The sequence below is a fragment of the Tachyglossus aculeatus genome, chromosome X4 (assembly GCF_015852505.1).
Source record: "Tachyglossus aculeatus isolate mTacAcu1 chromosome X4, mTacAcu1.pri, whole genome shotgun sequence".
Lineage (NCBI taxonomy): Eukaryota > Metazoa > Chordata > Mammalia > Monotremata > Tachyglossidae > Tachyglossus > Tachyglossus aculeatus.
In genome coordinates this window covers 57,323,011-57,348,570 of record NC_052098.1, presented here as the reverse complement: position 1 = coordinate 57,348,570, position 25,560 = coordinate 57,323,011, and the positions used below count along the sequence as shown (strand labels likewise).

Sequence of the window (25,560 nt, the reverse complement as noted above, 5' to 3'; positions counted from 1 at the left end):
AGCAGAGAGAGTATTTGAGGAAGAAATGAAAATAATTGCTTCATGCAATATTTCCTGCTTAATTCTCTCCTGGGTCATCAAGGCCTAATTCCTTGAGTAACTAGAGAGAATGTTTGGGAGGGAAAAGGGGAGATTTGATTTGATTGATGTAGTATCTCTCATCTAATTCTCTCTAGGGTCTTTAGAGTGAGCAGAAAATGTTGGAGGTAGTCAAAGAGATACTTGCCTCAAACAAAATTGCCTGTTAAATTCTCTCCTGGGTCTTCAAAGCCTGACTCCCCGAGGTAGCATTGGGAATATTTGAGGTAGAAAAGGAGGGATTTATTTCATGCAACAGGTCCTTCTTAGTTGTTTCCTCCCATCATCCAAGTTTAGCTACTCAACTGAGTAGATAGTGTAGACCGTGACAACTGAATAGAAGAGAAAAAACAGAGGTGGAAACAGAGGAATGTGCTTCTTACAATGTCTTCCACTTAATTTTCTCATGGGTCTTTAAGGCCTAGCTACTCGAGTGGGCAAAGATTATTGTAAGACTGTAAGCTCGTTATGGGTACAGAATGGTTCTGCTAATTCTGTATATTGTACTCTCTAAAGAGCTTAGTACAGTGGTCTGCACATAGTGAGCGCTCAATAAATGCGATTGAGTGGAAAAGGAGAAATATTCTTCATGCCAAATCTTCTGCTTAATTCCCTCTTGGGTGTTCAAGGCCTAAGTCCTCAAGTGAGTGGAGAAAATATTTGAGGTAGCAAAAGAGAGACTTGCTTTGTGCAATATCTTCCACTCAGTTCTCTCCTGGGTCTTTCTGGCTTAATTCCCTGAACAGAACAGAGAATATTTGAGAAGGGAAAGGAAGTTTTGATTTACTTCATGCAAAATATATCTCTTACTTGGTTCTCCCCCATGTCTTTAAGGCCTATGTCCTCGAGGGAGCAGAGAGGGTAATTGAGGTGGAAACTGAGAAATTTGCTTCTTGCATCATCTTTTGCTTAATTTTCTCCCAAGTCTTTAAAGCCTAACCTTTTGAGGGAGCACAGGGAACATTTAATGTGGAAAAGGAGAGACTTGCTTCTTGCAAGACAACTCCTAGAGTGAGCTGAGTGAATATTTGAAGTAGTCAATGAGAGATTTGCTTAATATGGGTCATCAACTTTATCCTCTGCTGGGGCTTTAAGGCCTAACTCCTCAAGGGAGCAGAGAGAATATCTGAGGTCGAAAAGGAAGGACTTGCTTTACGCAATACTTTCCACCCAATCTTCTCCTGGGTCTCCATGGCCTTGTTACTTTAGCGAGTTTGAGGGGCAATGGAAAAAGAAAAGCTTCCTGCTTCTTCCCCTAAAATCCCTGGAAGGGTTTTTCACCTTTATCGTCTCACCTCACCTATGCTGGACAAAGGCACCAAACCCCTGGGCCAGCGAAACAGGTGAGAAGGGGAGTCCTCCGAGAGGGAGGCACAGTTTGTGATTCTTTGTGATTCTAGTTGGGAAGTAATAGAGTCCTAGCTTCTTGGGGAGGGCATGATGATGTTTGAACAAAAGTCAATAGGATAAATGCTAATTTCTTTTAACTCACAAAAACATTTTGTGCTCTAAGGTTTTCATTAATATAATTCAGGCCTACACAGAAATTGTGGTTTACACAACACCTCCCCCACCAAAAATCACCTCTTAGACGTGCTCAGTTACACTCCTACTGGGAAGCCAAATACAGAGCTGTTGGGGCAGGGTATCGCTCTTCCTTCCCGCCCTCCAAATTAATAAGTAAAAATGACTGGAATTCATGACCCTCTCGGACAGTGATGGTGTAACACTGGCCTGTAAAATTGATCATTTTAATAAAATCCCGTTTAAAGCCAAATCCCAATCGAGGAAGGTTCTTATTAAAAGACCCATCCTTCAAAGAGATCTGGGATTAGTGGCAACTGGCCTGCTTATGCCTGAAGCAAAAACCAGGTGAAATAGAGGCATCATTCAATTCTCAATTAATTCCAGCAGGGAAATGATTCATGTTGCATATTTGCCTAACCATGTTCAGCCAGGAACACCACAACAACATGGTACAAGTGGGTGTGCCAGCCCAGAAGAGCTATATTTCATCATGATCTTCCAATAGGGTTGCAGTGGCTGGTTTGATTGATTCCATCATCTTGTATGGGGTGGCCTACAATCAGCATGATTAGAGCTGACCCAGTGGAAAAAACGTGGGGCTGGAAGTCAGGAATCCTGGGTTCTAGTCCTGCCACTGGCTTGCTGTGTGACCTGGGACAAGTCACTGAACCTCTCTGGGCCTCAGTAGTTCCATTTCATCTGTAAAATGGGACTACGATACCTGTTCTCCCTGCTTACTACAAACCCACGTTGGGTAGGGATCGTCTTTACCCTTATCTTCACAACACTGCTAAAATCCGCCCTTTCCTCTCCATCCAAACTGCTACCATGCCGATCCAAGCACTCATCCTCTCCCGCCTTGACTCCTGCATCTGCCTTCTCACTAACCTCCGGCCTCCTGTCTCTCCTCACTCCAGTCCATACTTCACTCTGCTGCACGTATCATTTATCAACAAAAATGTTCAGTCATGTCTCCAATGGTTGCTCATCCACTTCTGTGGGGAAAGATAGAAGCTAGTCAGGTTGGACAAAGTCCACGTCCCACAACCCTCTAGACTGTAAGCTCGTTATGGGCAGAGAACGCGTCTGCTAATTCTGTTGTACTCTCCCAAGTGCTTAGTACAGTGCTCTGCACATAGTAAGCGCTCAATAAATATGATTGAATGATTCTGCATCAAACACAAACTCCTTTCCATTGGCTTTAAAGCACTTAATCAGCTCATCCCATCCTACCTCACCAATCTCCTACTACAGCCCAGCAGCCCGCACACTTCGCTCCTCTAGCGCCAGCTGACTCACTGTGCCCCGATCTCATCTATCTCGCTGCTGACCCCTTTCCCACATCCTCCTCCTAGCCTGGAACTCCCTCCTCCTCCATATAAGCTAGATAGACCACTCTCTTCACCTTCAAAGCATTATTAGGTTGAGCACTGTTAGCATTACTATTATTATTAAGGTCACATCTCCTCCAAGAGGCCGTCCCTGATTAAGCCCTCTTTTCGCCACCTTGCTTGCCCTTCTGCATCGTCTATGCACTTGGATCTGTGATCTTTGGACATTTGAAAGTCCTTCCACCCCCAACTCCACAGCACTTATGCAAATATCTTTAAATTATATATTATAAAACTACTTGTTTATTCATACTAACGTCTTTCTCCCCCTCTAGACTGTATGCTTGTGGGCAGGGAATGTGTCTGCTAATTCTGTTGTATTGCACTCTCCCAAGTCCTTAGTATAGTGCTCTGCACATAGTGAGTGCTTAATAAATAACATTGATTGACTGAATGATTATCGTGCATCTACCCCAGTGCTTAGCCCACTGGTTGGCACCTATCAATCAATTAACCAATGGTACTAATTGAGTGCCTACTGTGTGCAGAGCACTATATTGAGCACCTGGGAGAGTAAAGTACATTAGACTTGGTTGACACGATTCCTACCCACAAGATTCTTACAGTCTAGAGGGAGAGGCAGATAAATTACATATAGGGGAGATGGCAGAGCATAAGGACGTGGAGATCAGTGCTGTGGGGGTGACTATCAAAGTGCTTAAGGGGTACAGACAAGGGTGACCAGGCCAGGCAGGGAACTGAGGTCCCAGCCTCTGTATCTGTGGGAAGAGACAGGGAACTGGGAACCAGGGACCGGGTGGGAGAGCATCGTCAGGCTGCAGTGACAATGGGGGCTGACCAGCAGACGATACCACGGCAAGGGCGGAGCCTCCCGCACTGGGGCCAGAACAGAGGCCCCGATCTAGCGGCTGCTGCGAGCTGAGCCGAGCCAGATCGTAATAATAATAATTCTGGTATTTGGTAAGCGCTTACTGTGTGCCAGCCACTGGGGTAGATACATGCCAATCGGGTGGGAAGGAGTCCATGTCCCACATGGGGCTCAGGGTCTTAATCCCCATTTTACAGATGAGGAAACTGAGGCCCAGAGAAGCTAAGTGACTTGCCCAAAGTCACACAGCAGACACGTGGTAGAGCCGGGATTAGAACCCACAACCGATCATACTGCCCCACCTCATCTCCTGGTGGCTTTAAACCTTGGTCTGGGAGATTCATTCAACCATATTTATTGAGCGCTTACTGCATGCAGAGCACTGTACTAAGCACTTGGGAGAGTACAATACAACAATATGGACACATTCCCTGCCCACAACGAGCTTACAGTCTAGACATTAATATAAATGAATAAGAGAAATTAACTACAGATATAGACAGTCATTAATATAAATGAATAAATTACAGATTCATTCAATCGTATTTATTAAGCATTTACTGTGTGCTCTGCAGAGCACTGTACTAAGTGCTTGGGAAAGTACAATACAACAATAAAGAGTGACAATCCCTGCCCACAAAGAGCTCACAATCTGGCGGGGGGGAGACAGACATCAATATAAATAAATAAAATTGCAGATATTGATAAATAAATACATTACCTCTCTATCGGCCCCTAGTGGCCTTAGGGCTCTGTAGAGAAGCAGCGTGGCTCAATGGAAAGAGCACGGGCTTGGTAGTCAGAAATCATGGGTTCAAATCCCAGCTCTGCCAATTGTCAGCTGTGTGACTTTGGGCAAGTCACTTGACTTCTCTGTGTCTCTGTTACCTCATCTGTAAAATGGGGATTAAGACTGTGAGCCCCATGTGGAACAACCTAATCACTTTGTGTGTCCCCCCCCCAGTGTTTAGAACAGTGCTTTGCACATAGTAAGGGCTTAACAAATGCCATTATTATTATTATTATTGGGGACTGCACGTCTCTACCGCCCCCTTGTGGCTTTCTACCTCCATCTGCAAAGCTGCTGCATCTCTACCGCCCCCTAGTGGCCTTAAGACTTTGTCTGGGCTGCACCTCGCTATCGCCTCCTTGTGGTTATAGACTTTGGTCTGAGAAGCTGCTCCTCTGTTGCCCCTTGGTGTTCTCAGATCCTGACCTCAGAGGCTGCCCCTGTCTGTCACCTCTATTCATTCATGCATTCATTCAATCGTATTTGTTGAGCACTTACTGTGTGCAAAGCACTTGCTCTTCCCCACTTCCACGCCTTACTGCTCCAAGAAGCCTTCCCTAAGTCCTCCTCTCCTCTTCTCCCACTCCCTTCTGTGTCATCCTGACTTGCTCCATGCATTTATTTATGTATATTAATGTATGTCTCCCCTTCTAGACTATGAGCTCGCTGAGGGCAGGGAATGTGTCAGTTGTACTCTCTCAAGCGCTTAGTACAGTGTTTTGCACACAGTAAGTGCTCAATAAATATGGCTGAATGAATGACTGAATCAATGAATATCACCTCTCATGGCCTTAGACCTTGATCTGAGAACTCCTCCTCTCTATAGTCCCCTGGTAGCCTTGGTCCTTCAGACTGTGAGCCCGTTGTTGGGTAGGGACCGTCCCTATATGTTGTCAACTTGTACTTCCCAAGCGCTTAGTACAGTGCCCTGCACACAGTAAGTGCTTGATAAATACGATTGAATGAATGAATGAATGAATCTGAAAAGCTTTCCTCTCTATCACCACTAATGGATTTAGGCCTTAGTCTGTGAGGTGGTGCCTCTCTATCGCCCCCTAGTGGCCTTAGGACTTTGCCTGGGAGGCCGCACCTCTCTATCGCCCCCTGGTGACCTTAGGACATTGTCTGGGAGGTTGTGGTTCTCTGTCGCCCCCTGGCGGCTTTAGCCCTTGGCCTGAGAAGCTGCTTCTCTCTGATCCATTCATTCATTCAATCGTATTTATTGACATATTGACAGATGACATATTTGAATTGATCAGAATATTATACTTATAGCTTTATATCTGTCCCAGAGTAAAGCAAGACCTTATTAGTACCTGCCTACTTGGGATTTTTCGAGTGCTTGATTTATCCTTCCTTCTTTATAAATTCCATTCTCCCATAATTTGAAAAGAAGGTACATTTCAGTTCAGTTGGGATTGGATGGGGAAAATATATTTAAATAAATGCAAATGTCCATTTCAGGCAGTCCTCAGATTTACATAAATGCTTCCTGAAAATTTTGTTTCAAGTCAAAATATTGTAAATCAGCATTCATAAATTGGAGAGTGGTTCACATACCTGGTAGATGAGGGGAGTCCCCAGGGAGGGCAGGCACATCCATCTTACTTCTGATGAAGTACTGTGCTGCTCTGGGCAGTAAGCAGAACTGGGGCCATACAAGAGGGTAATGTTGTGAAGTCAGGCCGCATGTCGTTAAGCCAAGCAGGGGTTTCATTTTGACATGTCAGAAATGTCATTCATCACAATTTGAAAAGTTGAAAGCCAAGGGCTACCTGTAACAGGGAAAAGATCAGTTCCATTTGTCTGCATTTAGAGTGATCTGAGTAATAAAAATTGATTCAAACCATACCAAACCAAACTCCTGATATGATAAAGAAAAATAACTTCTGGTGAAAAATATGCCAGAGCGGGACAAATTAACATCCCGTTTATAACTTACCCCTGTATATGGCATCACATTTATATCTTACCTCTGTTTAAGGTATTGCCCTGGGTCATTCTTGGGCTGGATCCAGGGAATTACTCAAAAGATGCAAGTTAGGGAGGCGGGGGTTGTCCCTCTTTTGTATAAGATTTGACCATGTTTTTCCTGGCCTTTCAAGGGTTGTTACAGCCGTGTTCTACTCTATTTCACTGTTCTTGGCATTTGTTTAAAATGCCTGGAACTCCCTCCCTCTTCATAGCCAAAAGACCACCCCTCTCCCCATCTCCAAAACCCTACTAAAATTATATCTCTTTCAGGAAGCCTTCCATGACTAAGCTCTCTTCTCTCACCCTATTCGTGGCCCCCTCCTGTATCACCTCTGACTAACCTCTCATCTCCCAAACCGATTTTACCTCCCTTCTGTGTCACCTAGGCTTAAATCCTTATGGCCTAAGCATTTCTATACACACCCCACTCCTAGAGTACTTAGGTGCATCTCTTTATACTCTGCTGGTTCCCCTACCTGTAATTAATTTTAATGTCTCCCCACTCCTTGAGTGCAGGGATCATATCTACCAACTTGTCCCCTCCCCAGGATTTAACACCATGCTCTGCACACAGTAAGCAGTCAATAAATACTGTGGCTTGATGAAGGCATTGCCAGTCAATCAGTGAGATTTACTGAGAGCTTATCGTGTGCAGAGCATTGCATTAAGCACTTAACACAATACAACAGAGTTGGTAGAGGGATTCCCTGTCCTCAAGGAGCTTAGTCTACCGTACTGATACTCTTGAAGCAGAAGCCAGGAGGAATCTCCTCTTCCCACAGAGAAGCTGCGATCCGACAGCACCTGTGAACCCAAACTTTTTGTTTGATTTCAAAACATTGGTTATGGGAAGCAAACAAGGGACTGTGCTGAAGATATTCCTGGATCTGGAGAGGAGTTTTTGGAATCGATAAACTCCCCAGGCAGCTGGGCCCTGGGGAGGGCCTGACTGGGCCCTCTCTCAGACAAAGCAAAACAGTTGGGGGTTTCACAGAAGCCTGAAGCTCAAATGCTACTGCGACAACATTGTCTTTGAGCTCAGAGTCTGGACCTGCCAAATCCCTCTGGGTGGGGAGGGGAGCCGGAGGTGTGGGGGGGAATGTATTCTCCCTCATGCCTCCTGGGGCGAGAAACCAGAGCACATCAGTGGCCATTACACCAGTCCAAAGGCAACCTGTTTTTCACCGAGAGAACCAGCCGAGCCCAGCCCGTAAGCAGTAGATTGTCAGTCATCTGACTGACTTGTAGTTCCCATTAAAGCACACTTCAACTCACGTCTTGGGATCTGACATTTTCAACAGGTCAAACAGCAGCTCTTCCTGCCAGGGTGAATAACTGGGATTCCCCAGGCAGGAGTGAAGTGCTTGGGGGCACTGAGGCCGACTGCACAAAGGATTGATCAGCAGAGCAGATGGCATGAGGGCTGAACTTCCTGGGCTCTGTCTTCAGATTACATTTCACCGTGACCCTCTTATTTGCAAAAATAACCAAGTCCCTCCTACCCGGCTGCCACCCCCCACCCAGCAAGAAATTCCTGTTACAATTACCTTGTGCAATAAAAGCAAAATTCACCTCGTTTTCAATTTAGTCGGGACGGTCCCCAAGACCTGTCCCGATCAAGCACCTCACACATCAAAACCTCCATCAAAACCTAAATGACAGTTTCAGGAAGTCCAAGGCTCAATTTCCCTCTACCCCCCAAATTTTTTCCTCCCCAGTCCTGGGCTACATACACCCCTCCCACTAACAGATGGGGCCCTGGGAAACAGCTGTTTGTATTTTGCAATTTTACTACCAGGGAAAGGGGCCAGTTAGAAAGGAATGAGGAGAAACTTTCTGCTCTTGCCGCCAAGACGCTGTAATAATTTGGTTAAGAATGTTGGGAAACCAAGCCTTTTCAAAGCATCTGCTACCATGGGGGTCCAATTACCCATCAGATTTGGCCACGTCCCCCAAAGGTCGGTCCAATATCTGTCCTCTGGAGAAATATATTAGGAGAAGGAATGACAGGAAGTCATTTCCTTCTCTCAAATGTTTAATCCCCTGGGTGGCATTCACTGAACATCCTGACTAGTGCCACACTTGAGAATGTTTTAAAAACTTTTTTTGTTTTCTGTCTCACTGAGCCCAATTATTTTAATGTCCATAATTTATTTTAATGTCTGTCTCCCCCTTTAGACTGTAAGCTCGTTGTGGGCAGGGAACATATCTGTTTGTTGTTATATTGTACTCTCCCAAGTGCTTAGTAGTGTTTTGCACACAGTAAGCACTCGATACATATGATTGACTGAATAAATGAACTCTATTGTACTTTTCCAGGAGCTTAGTATTGTGCTCTGCACACAGTATGTGCATGATAAATACCACCGACTTATTATTTATCAAATGGGGGAGAGAGTGAGAAAGTGTGTGTGTGTGTGTGTGTGTGTGTGTGTGTCAGGAGCAAAGATGAAAAGAGTTCAGTGACACATACACTAATTTCATCCAGCCTGAAAATTAAGGTCATTTGTTTCAACATTTTAAAAATAATATTACTTAGCTTCCACTCATGAATCCCAAGGAACTAGCTAAACTTGGAGGCCATGCTCCCCTAAAATCACCAGAAAAGCTGGCCTCCTTACCCCAATCATGCGAAAACACTGAAGAGAAGGCTCAGACCAGAAAAGTGATATCCTTATCCGCAATTACAGGACCGGGTTTGAAATAAGACTTCCTGCCACTGTCCCAATCCATCTGTATGGGCATTGTCAGCACTGACTAGGGACTTTCTATAGGCAGAACATTATACTAGATGCTTGGAAACATACAATAGATGGAAGAAGATAAGATCCCTGCCCTCTAGAAGCAGCAGGGCCTAATGGAAAGAGGGCAGGCCCGGGAGACAGGTAACCTGGATTCTAATCCTGTCTCCGCCACTTGCAAGTCACATAATACTACTATTACTACTACCACTATTAATAATAATAAGAGTTAAGCACTTACTTAGTGCCAAGCACTGTACTAACCGCTGTGGTTGATACAAGATAATCAGGTCATACATGGGGCTCAGTCTAAGTAGGAGGGAGAATGGCTACTGAATCCCCATTTTGCAGATGAGGGAACGGAGGCACAGAAAAGCTATGTGCCTTGCCTGAGTCACACAGCAGACAAGTGGCAGAGTTGCGTTTAGAACTCAGGTCCTCTGACTCCCAGGCCCATGCTCTTTCCACTAGGCCACACTGCTTCCCTGTACTTGATTTATTGGTGCCTCAATTTTCCCATCTGTAAAATGGGAATACCTATTTTCCCTCCCTTTTAGACTGTGAGCCCCATGTGGGCCAGCGACTGTATCTGATCTGCTTATATTGTAGCTACACCAGGGTTTAGGGCAGTGCTTATTATTGCTAAGAAGTTTACTCTTAGGAGTGGCAAATGGACAGCTCACAAAATATACAAGAGTAAGAACAGTAATAGAAATAGAAAAACATTCCTAGCAGGAACCCCTGGGCTCATGTGAAACCTGGGTTCTAAGCCCAGTTCTATTTTTGGCTGCCATGTGACCATGAACAAGTCATGAAATCTCTCGGGGTCTCAGTTTCCACTACTGTGGAACTGGGATCAAATACTTCCTCTAGAGAAGTACTGTGGCCTAGTGGAAAGAACACAGGCCTGGAACTCCAGCTCTGCCACTTGTCTGCTGTGTGGCCTTGGGCAAGTCATTTCACTTCTCTGTGCCTCAATTACCTCAGCCGAAAAATGGAGATTAAGACTGAGCCCCACTTGGGTCAGGGACGGTATCCAACCTGTAAGCTAGACTGTAAGCTCGTCATGGGCAGGTAATGCATCTGTTTCTTGTTATTTTGCACTCTCCCAAGAGCTTAGTACAGTTCTCTGCACATGGTAAGTGCTTAATAAATATGACTGAATGAATGAACCTGATAAGCTTGTATCTACCCCAACACTCAGTACAGTGCCTGGCAAGCCCGGTTCTGCTATGTGTCTGCTGTGTGACCTTGGGCAAGTCACTTCACTTCTCTGTGCCTCAGTTACCTCATCTGGAAAATGGGGATTGAGGCTGTGAGCCCCACGCGGGACAGGGACTGTGTCCAACCCGATTTGCGAACCCCAGCGCTTGGCATATCGTAAGCACTGAACACTATCGTAATTATAATGATTAAATACCATGAAACCCAAACCCTATCCCTGTTCTTACAGAAGCAGCGTGGCTTAGTGGAAAGAGCCTGGGCCTGGGAGTCAGAGGACATGGGTTCTAATTCCGACAAAGCCAATTGTCTGCTGTGTGGCCTTGGACAAGTCACTTCACTTCTCTGTGCCTCAGTTACCTCATCTGGAAAATGGGGATTGAGGCTGTGAGCCCCACGCGGGACAGGGACTGTGTCCAACCCAATTTGTGAACCCCAGCGCTTGGCATATCGTAAGCGCTGAACACTATCGTAATTATAATGATTAAATACCATGAAACCCAAACCCTATCCCTGTCCTTACAGAAGCAGCGTGGCTTAGTGGAAAGAGCCCGGGCCTGGGAGTCAGAGGACTTGGGTTCTAATTCCGACAAAGCCAATTGTCTGCTGTGTGGCCTTGGGCAAGTCAGTTCACTTCTCTGTGTCAGTTCCCTCGTCTGTAAAACGGGGAATAAAACTGTGAGCCCCACGTGGGTCAACCTGATTACCCCGTATCTACCCCAGCGCTTGGCACATAGTGAGCACTTAACAAATCCCATCATCATTAGAGAAGCAGCGTGGCTCAGTGGAAAGAGCCTGGGCTTTGGAGTCAGAGGTCATGGGTTCTAATCCCAGCTCCGCCAATTGTCAGCTGTGTGACTTTGGGCAAGTCACTTCACTTCTCTGTGCCCCAGTTACCTCATCTGTTAAATGGGGATTAAGACTGTGAACCCCCCATGGGACAACCTGGTTACCTCCCCAGCGCTTAGAACAGTACTTTGCACATAGTAAGTGCTTAACAAATACTATTATTATTATCATTATTATTGTCACTGCAACTGACTCGCTTACCAAACATAAACGGCTCACTCCTGGAGGCAGGCAACTACCGGACTATTCGTCCAAGGCCTGTCAGGTAATTGCCCCCTTCCCTCAAATCCCTCCGGAGAGCCCCTTTAAGGAGCGCAACGGCTACAGCGCGAGGCGGGGGCGTGAGAATTACGCATGCGCGCCAGCTCCGCGCTCGTCCCCGTTCTTCCCTCGTCCCTCTCGCCCATCCCGCAGCGCGTCGGAAATGAGAAAGCGCGTCGTCTCTTCTCGCGAGAACTCCTGCCGGTGCCACGTCAGTGAGCCTATTCCCTCCCCCCCCCCCCCCCCCCCCCGGCCTCGTCCGGAAACCTTCGGAGCGAATGGGGTGTGAGAGTTGGGAGGATGAGGCGGCGCTTTGGGAGGCGGGTTTTCTGCTCGCTGGCTATCGCCGCTCCCTCACTCAGGCGGAGGGACTCGGCGAGTGCCATGGCGTACGACGAGAGGTCTGCGGCCGACAAAGACAGGTAGTCGAGATAACCGCGGAAATTGGGCCCTGTCGCCCCCTGTAGGACGGGGCGGGAGGGAGGGAAGAGGGGTGTCTTGCGCCGAAGCCAGAACCGCTTCCCGGGGCAGAGGTCAGACCCGGCCCTGTGGGAACCGCGTGCGGGGAAGGTCGCGGGAGGAAGCCGCGCTTCTCCCGAATTCCCTTCCGACCCCTCGAGGCGGGAGGGGAGGGAATCGCCCCAACTGTCGTCATCGTCAGTATTTCTTCACCCGGGTGGGTCTTTGTTCTCTTCCTGCCCCACGAAGGCCGGCCAGAGGTCTCCCGCCAAGCATCCACGCGGAGCCGATGATAGAGCCTCTTGAGGCCTTGAGTCGTATTTCTAGAGCGTTTACTGTGTGCAGAGCGTTGGACTAAGCGCTTTCGTCCCTCTGTTGAGCGGCTGTTTGTAGACGTGATCCCTGACCTCAAAGAGCTCACACAGCCCTGTAGGAGGGACCGAACCACGCGATAATAATAATAATAATGGCATTTGTTAAGCGCTTACTATGTGCGAAGCACTGTTCTAAACGCTAGGGGGATACAGGGTGATGAGGTTGCCCCACGTGGGGCTGACAGTCTTAATCCCCATTTGACAGATGAGGTAACTGAGGCTCAGAGAAGTTAAGTGACTTGCCCAAGGTCACGCAGCAGATATGTGGCGGAGCCGGGATTAGAACCCACATCCTCTGACTCCCAAGCCCGGGCTCTTTCCACTGAGCCACGTTGCTTCTCATGCTATTAGGGTATTGCAGTCTCTGTCTTTCTTCAGGGATATATAGACTGCAAGGTGCAGGGAGGGCCACGGGTTTGGAGCCTCTCCTTCGGTAGTTCTGCCGCTGCATAGGCTGTCAGTACCAGGGAGGGGAGTCTAAAGACCTTGGTTCCAATGCTGACTCTGCCACCTGACTTCTCTGGACCTCCGTTTCTTCATCTGGAAAACGGTTCGCCCTCCCATTTAGGCTATGAGCCCTATGTGGGACAGGAACCGGGTCCGACCTAATTATCTTATAACTGTACCCCGCTGCTTAGTACAGCGCTCTACAAACACCACTGTTATCAATCAATCAATCAATCGTGTTTATTGAGCGCTTACTGTGTGCAGAGCACTGTACTAAGCGCTTGAAATTAACATGGGGTCGGGTTTTACAGGCGATCTTAGATTTTAGTGGCCCCCTTTGTTTAGGATCAGGAGAGGATCCATGCTGCAAGGGCGAATAGTAATGATGGTATTTGTTAAGCGCTTACTATGTGCCAAGCACTGTTCTAAGCGCTGGGGGAGATGCAAGGTAATCAGGTTGCCCCGCGTGGGGCTCACAGCCTTAATCCCCATTTTACAGACGAGGCAACTGAGGCACAGAGAAGTTAAGTGGCTTGCCCAGCCAGGGTCACACAGCAGACATGTGGTGGAGGGGGATTAGCACACACGACCTCTGACTCTCAAGCCCTTGCTCTTTCCACTGAGCCACGCAGCTTCTCACTATAGTGCACTATAGGTTTCTGACACTGACTCAGTAATGATAATAGTGGTATCTGTTAAGCGCTCCTTACGTGCCAAGCACTGTATTAAGTTCTGGGTTAAATTCTCGAGAATCAGAAATCAGACCCCTTCTAGCTCTGATCAATCAGTGGTGTTTATTGAGTGTCTCCCAAGCACTGTATTGAGTGCTTGGGAGGGTGCAACAAATGGTGCCCCCGGGGAGATAGGGCCAAAGGATTTCAAACTATTCAGATACCACTCTCAAGGTAGGCTAATGTAATCTCATGTTTAGAGGTTTAGGAAACAGGAAGTTATTCACTCTTGAGTACCCCCCTCCGCAAAAGGTCTTAATCATTTACCTTATGGTTCCATATGGAACGATCACAGTAAAGTATTTAGGAAAGGGGATGCAGCCAAGGGGAAGAACCCATGTGCCATGAGAAAAGAATGCTCTCCATTTTTGGTCCAGAGGGCTAGGATCTGGGAACAAGAAGCTCCATTTGCAGAGTTGGCTGGGGGTTTCCCGGAGAAGGGCTGGTTTCTGTGTGGGTTTGTGTGAGGGTGGGGAGGACATCTGGATTAGAAAAAGCCTACAGGGCTATTAAGAAAGAGAGAGAGGGAAATTGCCACTTGAGAAAATTTCCACTTCGGGGAGAGGTGTTTAAACTTGTTTTAAGTACTGTTGCTTAAATATACTGCTGTCTTCGGTAGCTTCTGTGCTCGATGCCAAGGGCTATTTGGGTCCTATATATAGATATTCTGCAGAAACTAAACCGCCCCACTTGTTAAATCTTTAGTTAGGAAATTGTCAGTCAGTCATATTTATTGAGCACTTATTGTGTGCAGAACACTGTACTAAGTGCTTGGGAGAATACAATATAATATATATTACAGTCTAGAGGGGGAGACACACATTGATATAAATAAATAAAATTACAGATACGTATATAAGTTCTGTGGACCTGGAACGGGAGATAAGTACAGGGAGCAAGTCAAGACTCTCTTCTGCTTCGGAGAAGAGGAAAGGAGGCCTCTTGGAGATGTGCCTTTGATAAGGCTTTGAAGGTGGGGAGAGTAATTGCCCCGCGGATATGAAGATTAAGGGCCTTCCAGGCCAGAGGCAGGACATGGGAGAGGGGGCAGTGGAGAGATAGAAGAGATTGAAGTACAGTGAGAAAGGTGGCATTAGAGGAGCTAAGTGTGCGGGCTGGGTAGGAGCATAGCGAGGTGAGGTAGGAGGGGGCAAGGTGATTGAGTGCTTTAAAGCTGATGGTAAGGAGTTTCTGTTTGATGCGGAGGTGGTTATGATTATGATTGGTTATGATTAATAACCTCTGTCTTGAAACTTCAGGACCGTGAACCTGTGTAGAGAAATTGATAGTGATTTGTGTGGCATATTGTGGCCTAGTGGAAAGAGCCCAGGCCTGGGAGTCAGAGGACTTGGGTTCTAATCCCGACTCTGCCACTTTCCTGCTGTGTGGCCCTGGGCAAGTCACTTCTCCGGGCCTCGGTTTCCTCATTGATAAAATGGGGATTAAACATATTTTCTCCTCCCCTTAGACAGTGGGCCTCATGTGGAGCAGGGACTGTGTCCATCCTGATTATCTTGTGTCTATCCTAGCGCTTCGTACACAAGCGCTTACCATACCATACTTCATTGTCGTTGAAGCCGGGCAGAGGAGCAGCATATCGTACAGTGTTGGCAGTTGTTTCTTCTGTGCCATTGGCATCAGAGCCCCTCAGGTTGTTGCCTTGGTAGATACTACGGTGTTGGCCATTCATATTTCATTCAATTGTATTAAGCGCTTACTGTGTGCAGAGCACTATACTAAGAACTTGGGAAAGTACAATACAGCAATAAAGAATGACAATCCCTGCCCACAACGAGCTGACAGTCTTGGGGGGGAGGGGTACAGACATGAATATAAATAAAGTTACAGATCTATGCATAAGTGCCGTGGGGCAGGGAGAGGGGGGAAGAGCAAAGGGAGCAAGTCAGGTCGTTTACAATATAGTGGGAGGGGCCGACATTAAAATGTACCAAGGTGTACATAACTGCTGGGAATACCCAAGTGCATAGGTGGCGTGGAAGTGCTGAAGTGGTAGCAGAGGGGGAAGATAGTTTTCTGTGAGAAAGTGTCCTGTAGGAGATTTGATGAGGGCTTTGACGATGGGGAGGACAGTGATTTGCCAGGCGTGAAAGGTGCAGGAGTTCCAGGCAGGAGGGAAGGCATGAACAAGAAGTCAACGGTGAGAGAGGCGAAAGAGGCACAGTGGTATGTGAAGCATGAAGTGTATGAGCTGGGGTGCGGTGGGTGAGGAGCAACTTTCCAGTGGGTTCTTCCCCACTGCTTTCAAACATGCTCATCCTAAAAAACCCTCCCTTGGACCCCCACAGCCCCATCTCTGTCCTTCTGTTCCTCTCCAAACTCCTCGAGCAAATTGTCTACATGCACTGCTTCCACTTCCTCTCCAATTCTCTCCTTAACCTGGCTCTGTCCCCTTCACTCCACAGAAACTGCCCTCTCTAAGGTCACCAGTGAACTCCTCCTTGCCGAATTCAACAGCCTCTGCTCCATCCTAATCCTCTTCGACCTCTCAGCTGCCTTCAACGGTGCTTTCTGGAAACGTTATCCAACCTTGGCTTCACTGACACTCTTCTCTCCTGGTTCTCCTTGTATCTCTGGCTGCTCTTTCTCAGGCTCCTTCTCTGCCTCCCACACCCTTAATGTGGGAGTCTCTCAAGGCTCAGCTCTTGGTCCCCCTTTATTCTCCGTGTACAGCCACTCCCTTGGAGAATTCATTTGTTCCCATAGCTTCAACCGCCATCTCTATGCAGACGATTCCCAAATTTACATCTCCAGCTCTGTCAACTCTCCTCTGCAATCTCACATTTTCCTTCTTCCTTCAGAACATCGCTATTTGGATGTCCCACCAACCGCTCAAACTCAGCCATGTCCAAAACAGAACACCTCATCTTCCCATCCTAACCCTGTCGTCCCGGTGACTTCCCGGAACTGTAGACAACACCACTGTCCTCCCTGCCTCCCAAACCTGTAACTGTGCCATTCATTATCCTAGACTCTTCCCTCTCATTCAACCCACATATTAAATCTGCCATCAAATCTCAGTAGTTCTACCTTTACAACATCACTGAAATCCACACTTCTCTCTCCATTCAGATGTCTACTATGCCGATCCAGGCACTTATCACAGCCCACCTCAACTACTGCATCAGCCTCCTTGCTGACCTCCCTGCCTCCTGTCTATCCCCTCTCCAGTCCCTACTCCATTCTGCTGCCCAGATCATTTTTCTAAAAAAAAAAAAACATTTGGTCCACATCTCCCCACTCCTCGAGAACCTCTGGGGGTTGCCCATCCACCTCCACATATAACAGAAATTCCTCACCATGGGCTTTAAAGCACTCAATCAGCTTGCCCCCTCTTACCTTACCTCGTTGATTTCCTACTAGAACCCAACCCACATGCCTCACTCCTCCAGTCTGCTCACTGTACCTCGATCGTGTCTATCTCCCCACCGACCCCTTGCTCAAGTCCTCCCTCTGGCCTGCAACTCCTTCCCCCTTCATGTCCCACAGACCGCCACTCTCCCCACCTTAAAAACCTCCTTAAAATCACATCTTCTCCAAGAGGATTTCCCCAATCAGCCCTCATTTCCCCTACTCCCTCTCGCTTCAGTGTAAGCCTAGGCACTTGGATCTGTACCCTTTAAGCACTTGATATTCACCCGAACCTCAGCCGTTACACAAACATCCCTAATTCATTTATATTAATGTCTGTCTCCCACTCTAGACTGTGAGCTCCTGGTTGGTAGGGAATGTTTCTACCAACTCTGTTGTATTCTTCCAAGTACTTAGTACCGTGCCTTGCACACACCAAGTACTCAATAAATACCACTGATTGATGGACTGGTTAAGGTAGAAAGCTAATTGAGCACCTTAGGCAGTAATCGGGAGCTTCCACTCAACGTGGAGAGGAATGGGTAACTGGAAGATTTTTTTTTCCTTAAAGAATGGGGTGACATATGCAGAACAGCTTTTTAAAAAAGTGATCTGGGAAGCAAAGTGAAGTATGTACTGGAAAGGGGAGAGCCTGTCGACAAGGTGGTTTGCAAGAAGGCGGATGCAGTAGTTGAGTCACAGTATAAGCGCTCAAATCAGTGTGTCGACACTTTGGATGAAGAAGGGTTGGGTTCTGGAGATTTTGTAAAGGAAGAACAGACTGAACGTACGTGGGGGATGGAAGAGAGAGAAGAGCCGAGGATGATGCCAAGGCTATGGGTTTGGGAGATGGGGAGGACGGTGGTGATGTCAGCTATGGTGGGAAAATTAGGTGGTGGTTCTTTCCACTGTGTGATCGGAGTGTGTAGGACTCATGCCTGTCCAGAAAATATTACTGCAAGGCGAGGGGGAACAGTTTCCAAGGTGTAGTGGTTATCCCATTTGCCTAACATGCGAAAGGTCCCCGGTTCGAAAGCGGGAGGAAACATTTTCAGTGCTTAGAACAGTGCTTGGACCATAGTAAGCGCTTAACAAATACCATAAATATTATTATTATCTAGTCCCTTGAAGTAGAACTGACTACTGAATTCTGAAAATCATTTGGATGGTGGCAGTAATTTACATTCTTGTCACTTTTTACTGGTTGAAAACTCGTTATGGGCAGGGTTCGTCTCCGTTATTAGATTGCACTCTCCCAAGCACTTAGTACAGCGCTTTGCACACAGTATGTGCTCAATGAATACAGTTGAATGAATGAATCACTCATCTCTGCTTATCCATTTACAGATAGTGTTTTGTTTTGCTTTTAGGTTCATTTGTATTTACCCTGCATATTTAAATAACAAGAAGACCATCGCGGAAGGAAGACGGATACCTGTTGAAAAAGTAAGGCGTGGGAGGGGAAGGTGTCACTACCATACAACTTGTGATCATGCTCTCTGCAGATAAAACATATATTGAGAAGAGAGCATTATGTCTATTGATGGTATTTATTGAGCCCTTACTGTGTGTAGAGCACTGTACTAAGCGCTCAGGAGAGAACAATACAAGAGTTGGCAAACATGCACAATCAATCGATGGTATTTATTGAGCACTTAGTGCATGCAGAGCACCTTACTAAGCTCCTGGGAGAATACAACATAACAGAGTTGGTAGACACGTTCCCTGCCCACAGTGATCCCATCTCTAGTAATGTTCCAATTTAAGTAAAAGATGGCATCTGGAGGATGACTGTGTCACTCCTCTAGGACAGGAAGAGGGGTATGTGGTCCTGGTTCAATTTTTAAATTATCCAGAAAGTTTTGGGGACCAGGAGCAGGTTCTAATCCTGGGGTTGGTGGGGCAACTTTACTCAACTAATCATGTATTTTTGAAGGGGAAGTAAATAGATCTCTCGTCCGTGCAGTGGAAGTAGTGGGACATTCTCCAGCTTCTCAAACCGCGTTTCATTCCATAAATGGTCTTTGGAAGATGCATTTTATTGTTTCTAGGTGAGGTTATTAATGATGTCAGTGTTTATGGTTTGCTAAACCTAAAGAATGAGAGTCCTTTAACTTTAAGTGCATCAGATGTTTGCGTTCTCAGGTAATGAAATGAGTTCACTTTATTTAGCATCGTTATCACAAATAGCCCTAAATGAACTTGTTGCAGTAAATAAAATAATCTGTCACCATAAGGAATGAGATTTAATCTTGAATATTTCTCAGTTAGGGAAATGAAAAATGATGTAATTTCCTTGTCTTAAATGGCTGGAGAAGCAGCATGGCCTAATGAGAAAAGCCCAGGCCTGGGAGTCAGGAGACTTGGATTCTAATCCTGGATCTGTCCCTTGCGTGCTGTGTGATCTTGGGCGAGTCCCTGAATTTCTCTGGGCTGCAGTTTCCTCATCTGGGAAATGGGGATTAAATACCTGTTCTCCTTTCTACTGAAACTGGGAGCCCCTTGGGGGACAGGGACTGTTTGGGCTGATTGGATTGCCCAACCCAGTGTTTATTACAGTGCTTGGTGCATCATAAGTGCTTAGTCGTTATGTGGGTGAATATTCTCCAAAAGAGTTTCCCAATCCTGGCAGTGGTCAATTTTATCCCCCTACCTTAATTAGTAGCTTGAGCCTCATTTCAAAATTTAAAAAAACCAATTGTGAATTGTGTAATGAAAATGGCAAAATTAAGAAATTAAGATCAATTGCTCTTTGGACCTGGTACTAGGTGCCTCATTTTCTGAAAATATCATTTGTATTGTCTTTGGAATTCTTCAGTGGACACCGTTAAATTACTGCTGTTTAACTGGTGTTTTCTACTCTTTTTGTTTGGACCATTTCAACAGGAAAAGGATGCCATATATCACTCTTACTTGCCATTGCAAAACTGCCTCAGCTCTTCACTTCTTTTTTTTTTTCTCTCCACCTGCTTTTCCTTTTTTTCCTGATTGGCATAGGGTAGTGAAATAGACTGATCTACTTGTTCACTTTTAATTGCCCATGATGTAAATACTGTCATTAGGTTAACTATAATTAATGCATTAGAAAGGAGCGTTAGCATGCAAACCACAAGAAGCAGCATGGACTAGTGGAAAGGGCACGGGCCTGGAAGTCAGAGGACCTGGGTTCTAATCTCAGTTCTGCCATGCGTCTGCTGTGCGACCTTGGGCAAGTCACATTCATTCAGTCAATCGTATTTATTGGGTGCTTACTGTGTGCAGAGCACTGTGCTAAGTACTTGGGAAGTACAAGTCAGCAACATATAGAGACGGTCCCTACCCAACAGTGGGCTCAGAGTCTAGAAGTGGGAGACAGACAACAAAACAACGCATGTAGACAGGTGTCAAAATCATTAGAACAAACAGAATTAAAGCTATAAGTACATCATTAACAAAATAAATAGTAAATATGTACAAGTAAAATAGAGTGAAAAATCTGTAACATATATACAGGTGCTGTGGGGAGGGGAAGAGGAAAAGGGGGGCTCTGTCTGGGAAGGCCTCCGGAGGAGGTGAGCTCTCAGTAGGGCTTTGAAGGGAGGAAGAGAGCTAGCTTGGCGGATGTGGGGAGGGAGGGCATTCCAGGCCAGGGGAAGGATGTGGGCCAGGTGTCACATAACTTCTGTGCCTCAGTTATATCATCTGGAAAATGGGGATTAAGACTGTGAGCCCCATGTGGGACGTGGACTGTTGGTTCAAGCTGATTATGCTGCACCTATCTACTCCAGTGCTTAGTACAGTGCCTGGCACCAAATAAGTGCTTAACAAATACCTTTGTTTTTTTGTTTTTTTTTAAACTGGCATTGTTCAAGAATCAGATGTTTTTTGAAGCTCAGCTAAGAAAGATGGTTTACCAGGAAATCTTTCCTAATTATCCCACAAGAGCGATTAATGTTAACTGTTTCATTTGTATCTTGAAAGTTTCCGTCCTTGAGAGTTGCAGATCATTCTTTGGTAGTTGGTGCATCCTATGAGAGTTCACAACAGAAGGTTATATATGCAATGGCTAAGCTTCTTCTTTTTTTTTTTTTCCTAAAAACACACCTTTCAGGCGGTTGAAAATCCCACCTCTACAGAGATCCAAGATGTATGTGCAGCAGTTGGACTTAATGTGCTGGTAGAGGTACAGGCTGTTCTTAAGTACTTGTCTTAATACTGTCTGGCTGCATCCTTTGCCCTTTCCTGAAGTAATTATGCCATTTGTTTTTAATACTAGAAAAATAAGATGTACTCCAGAGAATGGAATCGCGATATGCAATATAGGGGCAGAGTACGGATTCAGCTCAAGAGAGATGATGGCAGCCTATGCTTTCCCCAGTTTCCATCACGTAAGTGAGGTTTAGTAGGGTTTGTGGCATGAAGAAGGATGCCCGGTTCTTCCCTGATAAGATACCAAGGTCTTACGTACGCCCTGCTGGGAGTCGGGTGTGTTTACGTCACGGAGCGATCCCAGTTGGTCAAGGTCGCCTCACCGGGATCCCCGCTGATCCTAGGATGATGAGACTTGGGTATTTTATGCAGTTGATATTTTTTTTAAATATTAAGCTGGAGTTCTGTTTAGAAATCTCAAGCAAGTTGTACTCTGTGTGACACCTTCTGTGCCACCCCTGCAAAGTTAGATCGGTATTTTAAATCAAGCAAATTGACTGCCCTCAAGAGATCGGGAGGCAGTAGAGCATTTCGTAGATCTGGAATCTGAGACCCAAGCCCAGACCACCTAACAGAAAGGTCAGGGGGCCTGTTTCAGGACAAAATCAAGAGGCTCCAACCTCACTTCTGGTGGTAGGGGGTGGACACGGAAAGCGCGTATTCACAGTTTCTCCTCTGGGTGCTTAATTATGTTATGCAGGCTTGGCTTCGCCTGGCCCAAGAGTTTGTTGAGACCCATCCAGAGTGGTGGGTGGGAAAGTTCAGCGAAGGAATTTTTTTGAAGGCTTAGAAGGGCCTTTTGTCTGGCAACTTATTCAATCAGTGGTGTTGAGTGCTTACTCGGGGCGAGGCAGGGCATGGTACTAAGCTCTCCAAAGACTACAGAAGAGTTAATAGACACGGTCTCTGCTCACATGGAGTAGTCAGTGCTGTTTATTGAGCACTTCCTCTCTTTACTGTGTGCAGAGCACTGCACTGAGCCCTTGGGAAAAGTAGTCTTCAGACGAGTTGGTAAACATGATCCCTGCCCTCGATGAGCTTTCCATCTAGACGGGGTTGGCAGGGAGCAGCACCCAATGTGGGTTCCTTTTTTCCCTTCCAGGCTCCAGGAGTGGGCCAGAGGCTTCTCTCAGTCCTGGATGGCAACCTTCAATAGCCAGTGCCTTTAGGCTGCTGCAGTTATTGGTTACTGCCAGTTCCCATCTGCCTACACTATAGTTTCATTGAATTCAGCTTTTCGCAGTCAGTTCTTTAGCCGAAGTTTGTATTTGATCCTGTCTAATGTGGGGAAAGGTAATCAGGTTTTTCCAAATTTGGTTTTCTTTAAACTTAATTGCTAAAGACTCCTACTGACTTGTTTTAACATTTGAGAAATGAAATGTGTTCAGGAATGGTCAGTGATAGCCTTTGCTATCACTAGGTGGCCCGGATGGTAGAAAAACTACATCTCTCCTTTAATATGTGTGCATTCCTCTTAGCAGGTCTTTAGTATTTCCTGTCCTTCATTCCCCTCCAGACTCGGAAGAGCCTCTCTTTCTTACAGCCGTTGAGCAGAGTTTATGTAGCAAGAGTGGTTTTTTTGGCTTTGGTTGGTTTTTTTTTTTCCATCTTTGGCATTCTGATGTATTCTCAGTAACACTCTGTCCAGCAAAGATTCCAGTTAGAGCAGCATTTTTCAAATTTGAAGGGGAAAGCACTAACCAGGTGAATGAAGCGGATATGTTGAATCTTTACATTTACGATGCCCTTGTCTTTAATTTTTCAAGTGTCTGGACATCAATGCATACTTGGCTAATGGGAGCTAAACTGGCTTTTGGTTTCTATCTAGGTAAGTCGGTAATGTTATATGCAGCAGAGATGATACCCAAGCTGAAAACAAGGACACAGAAAGCAGGAAGTGGTGACCATAGTTATCAGCTAGGTGACGGAGGTAAAAAGGGCAAAGGGAAAAAGAAGAAGTGATCCTGTGCCGCAAATGGTAGTTAAATTCATCTGGATTGTGTGAAATACGAAGGGATGCTGCCAATTTGCCCCTGAAGCAAAGGTATACATTATGAAATATGAAATTGATGAAGCTTTGTCAAGCTGAACTGGAATGTGTATGTGCCTCCCAACTTCAAGAATTTACCAACGTGTATTCACGAAGCAACTGGCATCAGTTATGCATCTAGATTTATACAGCATATATAAGAAAACAATTGCAAATAACCGTGAACATTGGCATTAAAGAATATGTAGGTGCACAAGTAAAATGTGTAAAGCTGTGTGTCCAGGCTAATTTTTTTTTCTTTTTTTTATCCATATGGTCTTAAACTAGGACGTGGCATTGTTTTGGAATATTTTCTATTACATTTAAATTACATGGTCTGCAACCTGCACATTCTACCCATCTCTTTTAATGTTTAAATTATGGCAATAAAATATTTGAAATTGGTTTTTGAAGCTTTGTCTTGCAAAGTAGCTATTTTGAAATGGAAATACAGATTTTGGTCAGGCTTAAAATATACTTGTGGGTTATTGGCAAGCAGTAGGACAAAGGTGGAACCAACAGCTTTCAAATTAGGTCGGCAGGCTCAAGATCCCAGGGGCCTAAAAAAGACAGCTTTTTGGATCTAGAAATGAAAAAGGTGATCAAATTGTGGAAAAATTTCAAACTTTAATAATTTTGTGCAAGTAATTGGTTGGAATGGAGTGGTGACTAGACCTTTTCAGGTGGAAAAAGGGAGACAGCCCACACCCTCTCCGAATCATCATAAAGGATGAGGCTTTGAGGGTGTCTCTGGACAAGGCATCCGGCACAGTACTGACAGTACTGAAGACGGCTAAAGCAAAAACCAAAGGGGAACATGATGGATAACAAAATGAAAAATAAATTCCTGCCTGTCTTGAAAAGAAAGTAGTAATAATTGTGGTATTCAACACTGGCTATGTGCTTGGCATTGGAATAGATAGATATGCAGGTTGGACACTCCATTTCCCACTTTGTAGTTTTAATAGGGGCATTTGTAGGGGCTGAAGGAAGATGGGAGGGGAAGGATTTTCACACATGGGACTCACAGTCAATGGGGGAAGGAGAACAGGTATCAAATCCTCATTTTACAGATGAGAAAACCGAGGCCCAGAGAAGCAAAGTGACTTGCCCCAGGTCGCACAGCAGACAAGGCGTGGAGCTGGGATTAGAACCCAGGTCCTCTGACTCCCATGGACCTGATTATCTTGTATCTACCCCAGCATTTAGGACAGTGTTTGACACATAGTAAGCGCTTAACAAATACCACAAAGATTACTGCAGTCCAGTGGGGGAGATGGGCACTAAACTAAATTACAAATAGGGGGAAGAAATAGAGTTTCATAGTTTGAATGTAAGTGCGGGGACAGAGAGGGTATTGAGTACTCAAATGCCGAGGTGGCAGGAGAGGGGGGAAAATGGGGGTGAGATGAGCGATTATAAGCAGGTAAGACTTCCTGAAGGGGGTGTGGTTTTAGAAGGGTTTTGAAGAAGGGGAGAAGAATGGTTTACCAGTCGTGAAAGGGGAGGGAACTCCAGTTTGGAAGGAGGGCATGAGCAAAAAAGAATGAGGCACATGAATAGGTTAACATTAAAAGAGTGAAGTGTGCCAGCTGGGTTGTAATGGGAGAGAAGTAAGGATGCGTAGGAAAGAGGAGAGAGCTGCTTAAAGCTGATGGTCAGAAGTTTCTGCTTGGTGCACAAAGGAATGGGCGACCGTTGAAGGTTTTGGAGGAGTAGGCAATTGTACACAGAACAGTTATTAGAGAATAGCGATCCAAGCAGCAGAATGAAAGACACTGGAGGCCAGAAGGTCTGCAAGGAGACTGATGCAATTGTCAAGCCAGGATATGACAAGTGTCTGGGCCAGTGTGGTGACAGCTTGGATGGAGAGAACGGGGCAGATGGTGGCGATGTGGCCGAAGAACCAGGATTTGATGACAGATTGAGCGCTGAGAACAGTGCTTTGCACATAGTAAGCACTTAATAAGTGCCATTATTATTATTATGGGCTTGAAAGGGGGAGGAGTCAAGAATAGTAATCATAGTATTTAAGCGCTTACATTGTGCCAAGTACTGTACTAAATGATGTAATAGATATAAGATAATCAGGTCCCTGTCCCACATGAGGCTCACAGTCAAAGGGGGAGAGAGAACAGGTATTGCATTCCCATTTTGCAGATGAGGAAACTGAGGCATGGAGAAATTCAATGACTTACCCAAGTGATGAAGCTAGGATTAGATTTCAGGCCCATGCTTTTCTCACTAGGCCATACTGCTTTATGCTAATAATACCAAGGTTATGGGCTTCAGAGATGGGGAA

At 45.8% G+C, this 25,560-nt stretch overlaps 1 protein-coding gene and 1 long non-coding RNA gene across 3 annotated transcripts; one reads left to right on the top strand and one right to left on the bottom strand.

The window, feature by feature from the left end:
- Positions 1 to 231: 231 nt before the first annotated feature.
- On the bottom strand, positions 232 to 11,768 carry LOC119948093. The gene is made up of 3 exons (XR_005456622.1): positions 11,602 to 11,768; positions 6,176 to 6,390; positions 232 to 410 (listed from the first exon to the last, which is right to left on the bottom strand). It is a non-coding gene; the product is annotated as an uncharacterized LOC119948093 (long non-coding RNA).
- Positions 11,769 to 11,936: 168 nt separating this feature from the next.
- SRP19 (signal recognition particle 19) lies at positions 11,937 to 23,671 on the top strand. 2 transcript variants are annotated; one of them, XM_038769987.1, is made up of 5 exons: positions 11,937 to 12,083; positions 18,412 to 18,487; positions 21,132 to 21,203; positions 21,297 to 21,408; positions 23,058 to 23,671. In XM_038769987.1, exons 1-5 carry the CDS (start codon positions 11,962 to 11,964, stop codon positions 23,189 to 23,191), a joined length of 516 nt encoding a protein of 171 aa, XP_038625915.1. In that variant the 5' UTR covers positions 11,937 to 11,961; the 3' UTR covers positions 23,192 to 23,671. The 2 variants fall into 2 exon arrangements, with proteins under 2 accessions (XP_038625915.1, XP_038625916.1); XM_038769988.1 differs by lacking the exon at positions 21,132 to 21,203 and having other exon boundaries at positions 11,945 to 12,083; positions 23,058 to 23,270.
- The last annotated feature ends 1,889 nt before the right edge of the window (positions 23,672 to 25,560 follow it).

Coding starts and splice junctions, on each gene's coding strand:
- SRP19 (XM_038769987.1), top strand. CDS start 11,962: ATGAGGCGGCGCTTTGGGAGGCGGGTTTTCTGCTCGCTGGCTATCGCC. Junction 18,488..21,131: donor GACGGATACCTGTTGAAAAA/GTAAGGCGTGGG, acceptor CACACCTTTCAG/GCGGTTGAAAATCCCACCTC. Junction 21,204..21,296: donor GACTTAATGTGCTGGTAGAG/GTACAGGCTGTT, acceptor TTTTAATACTAG/AAAAATAAGATGTACTCCAG.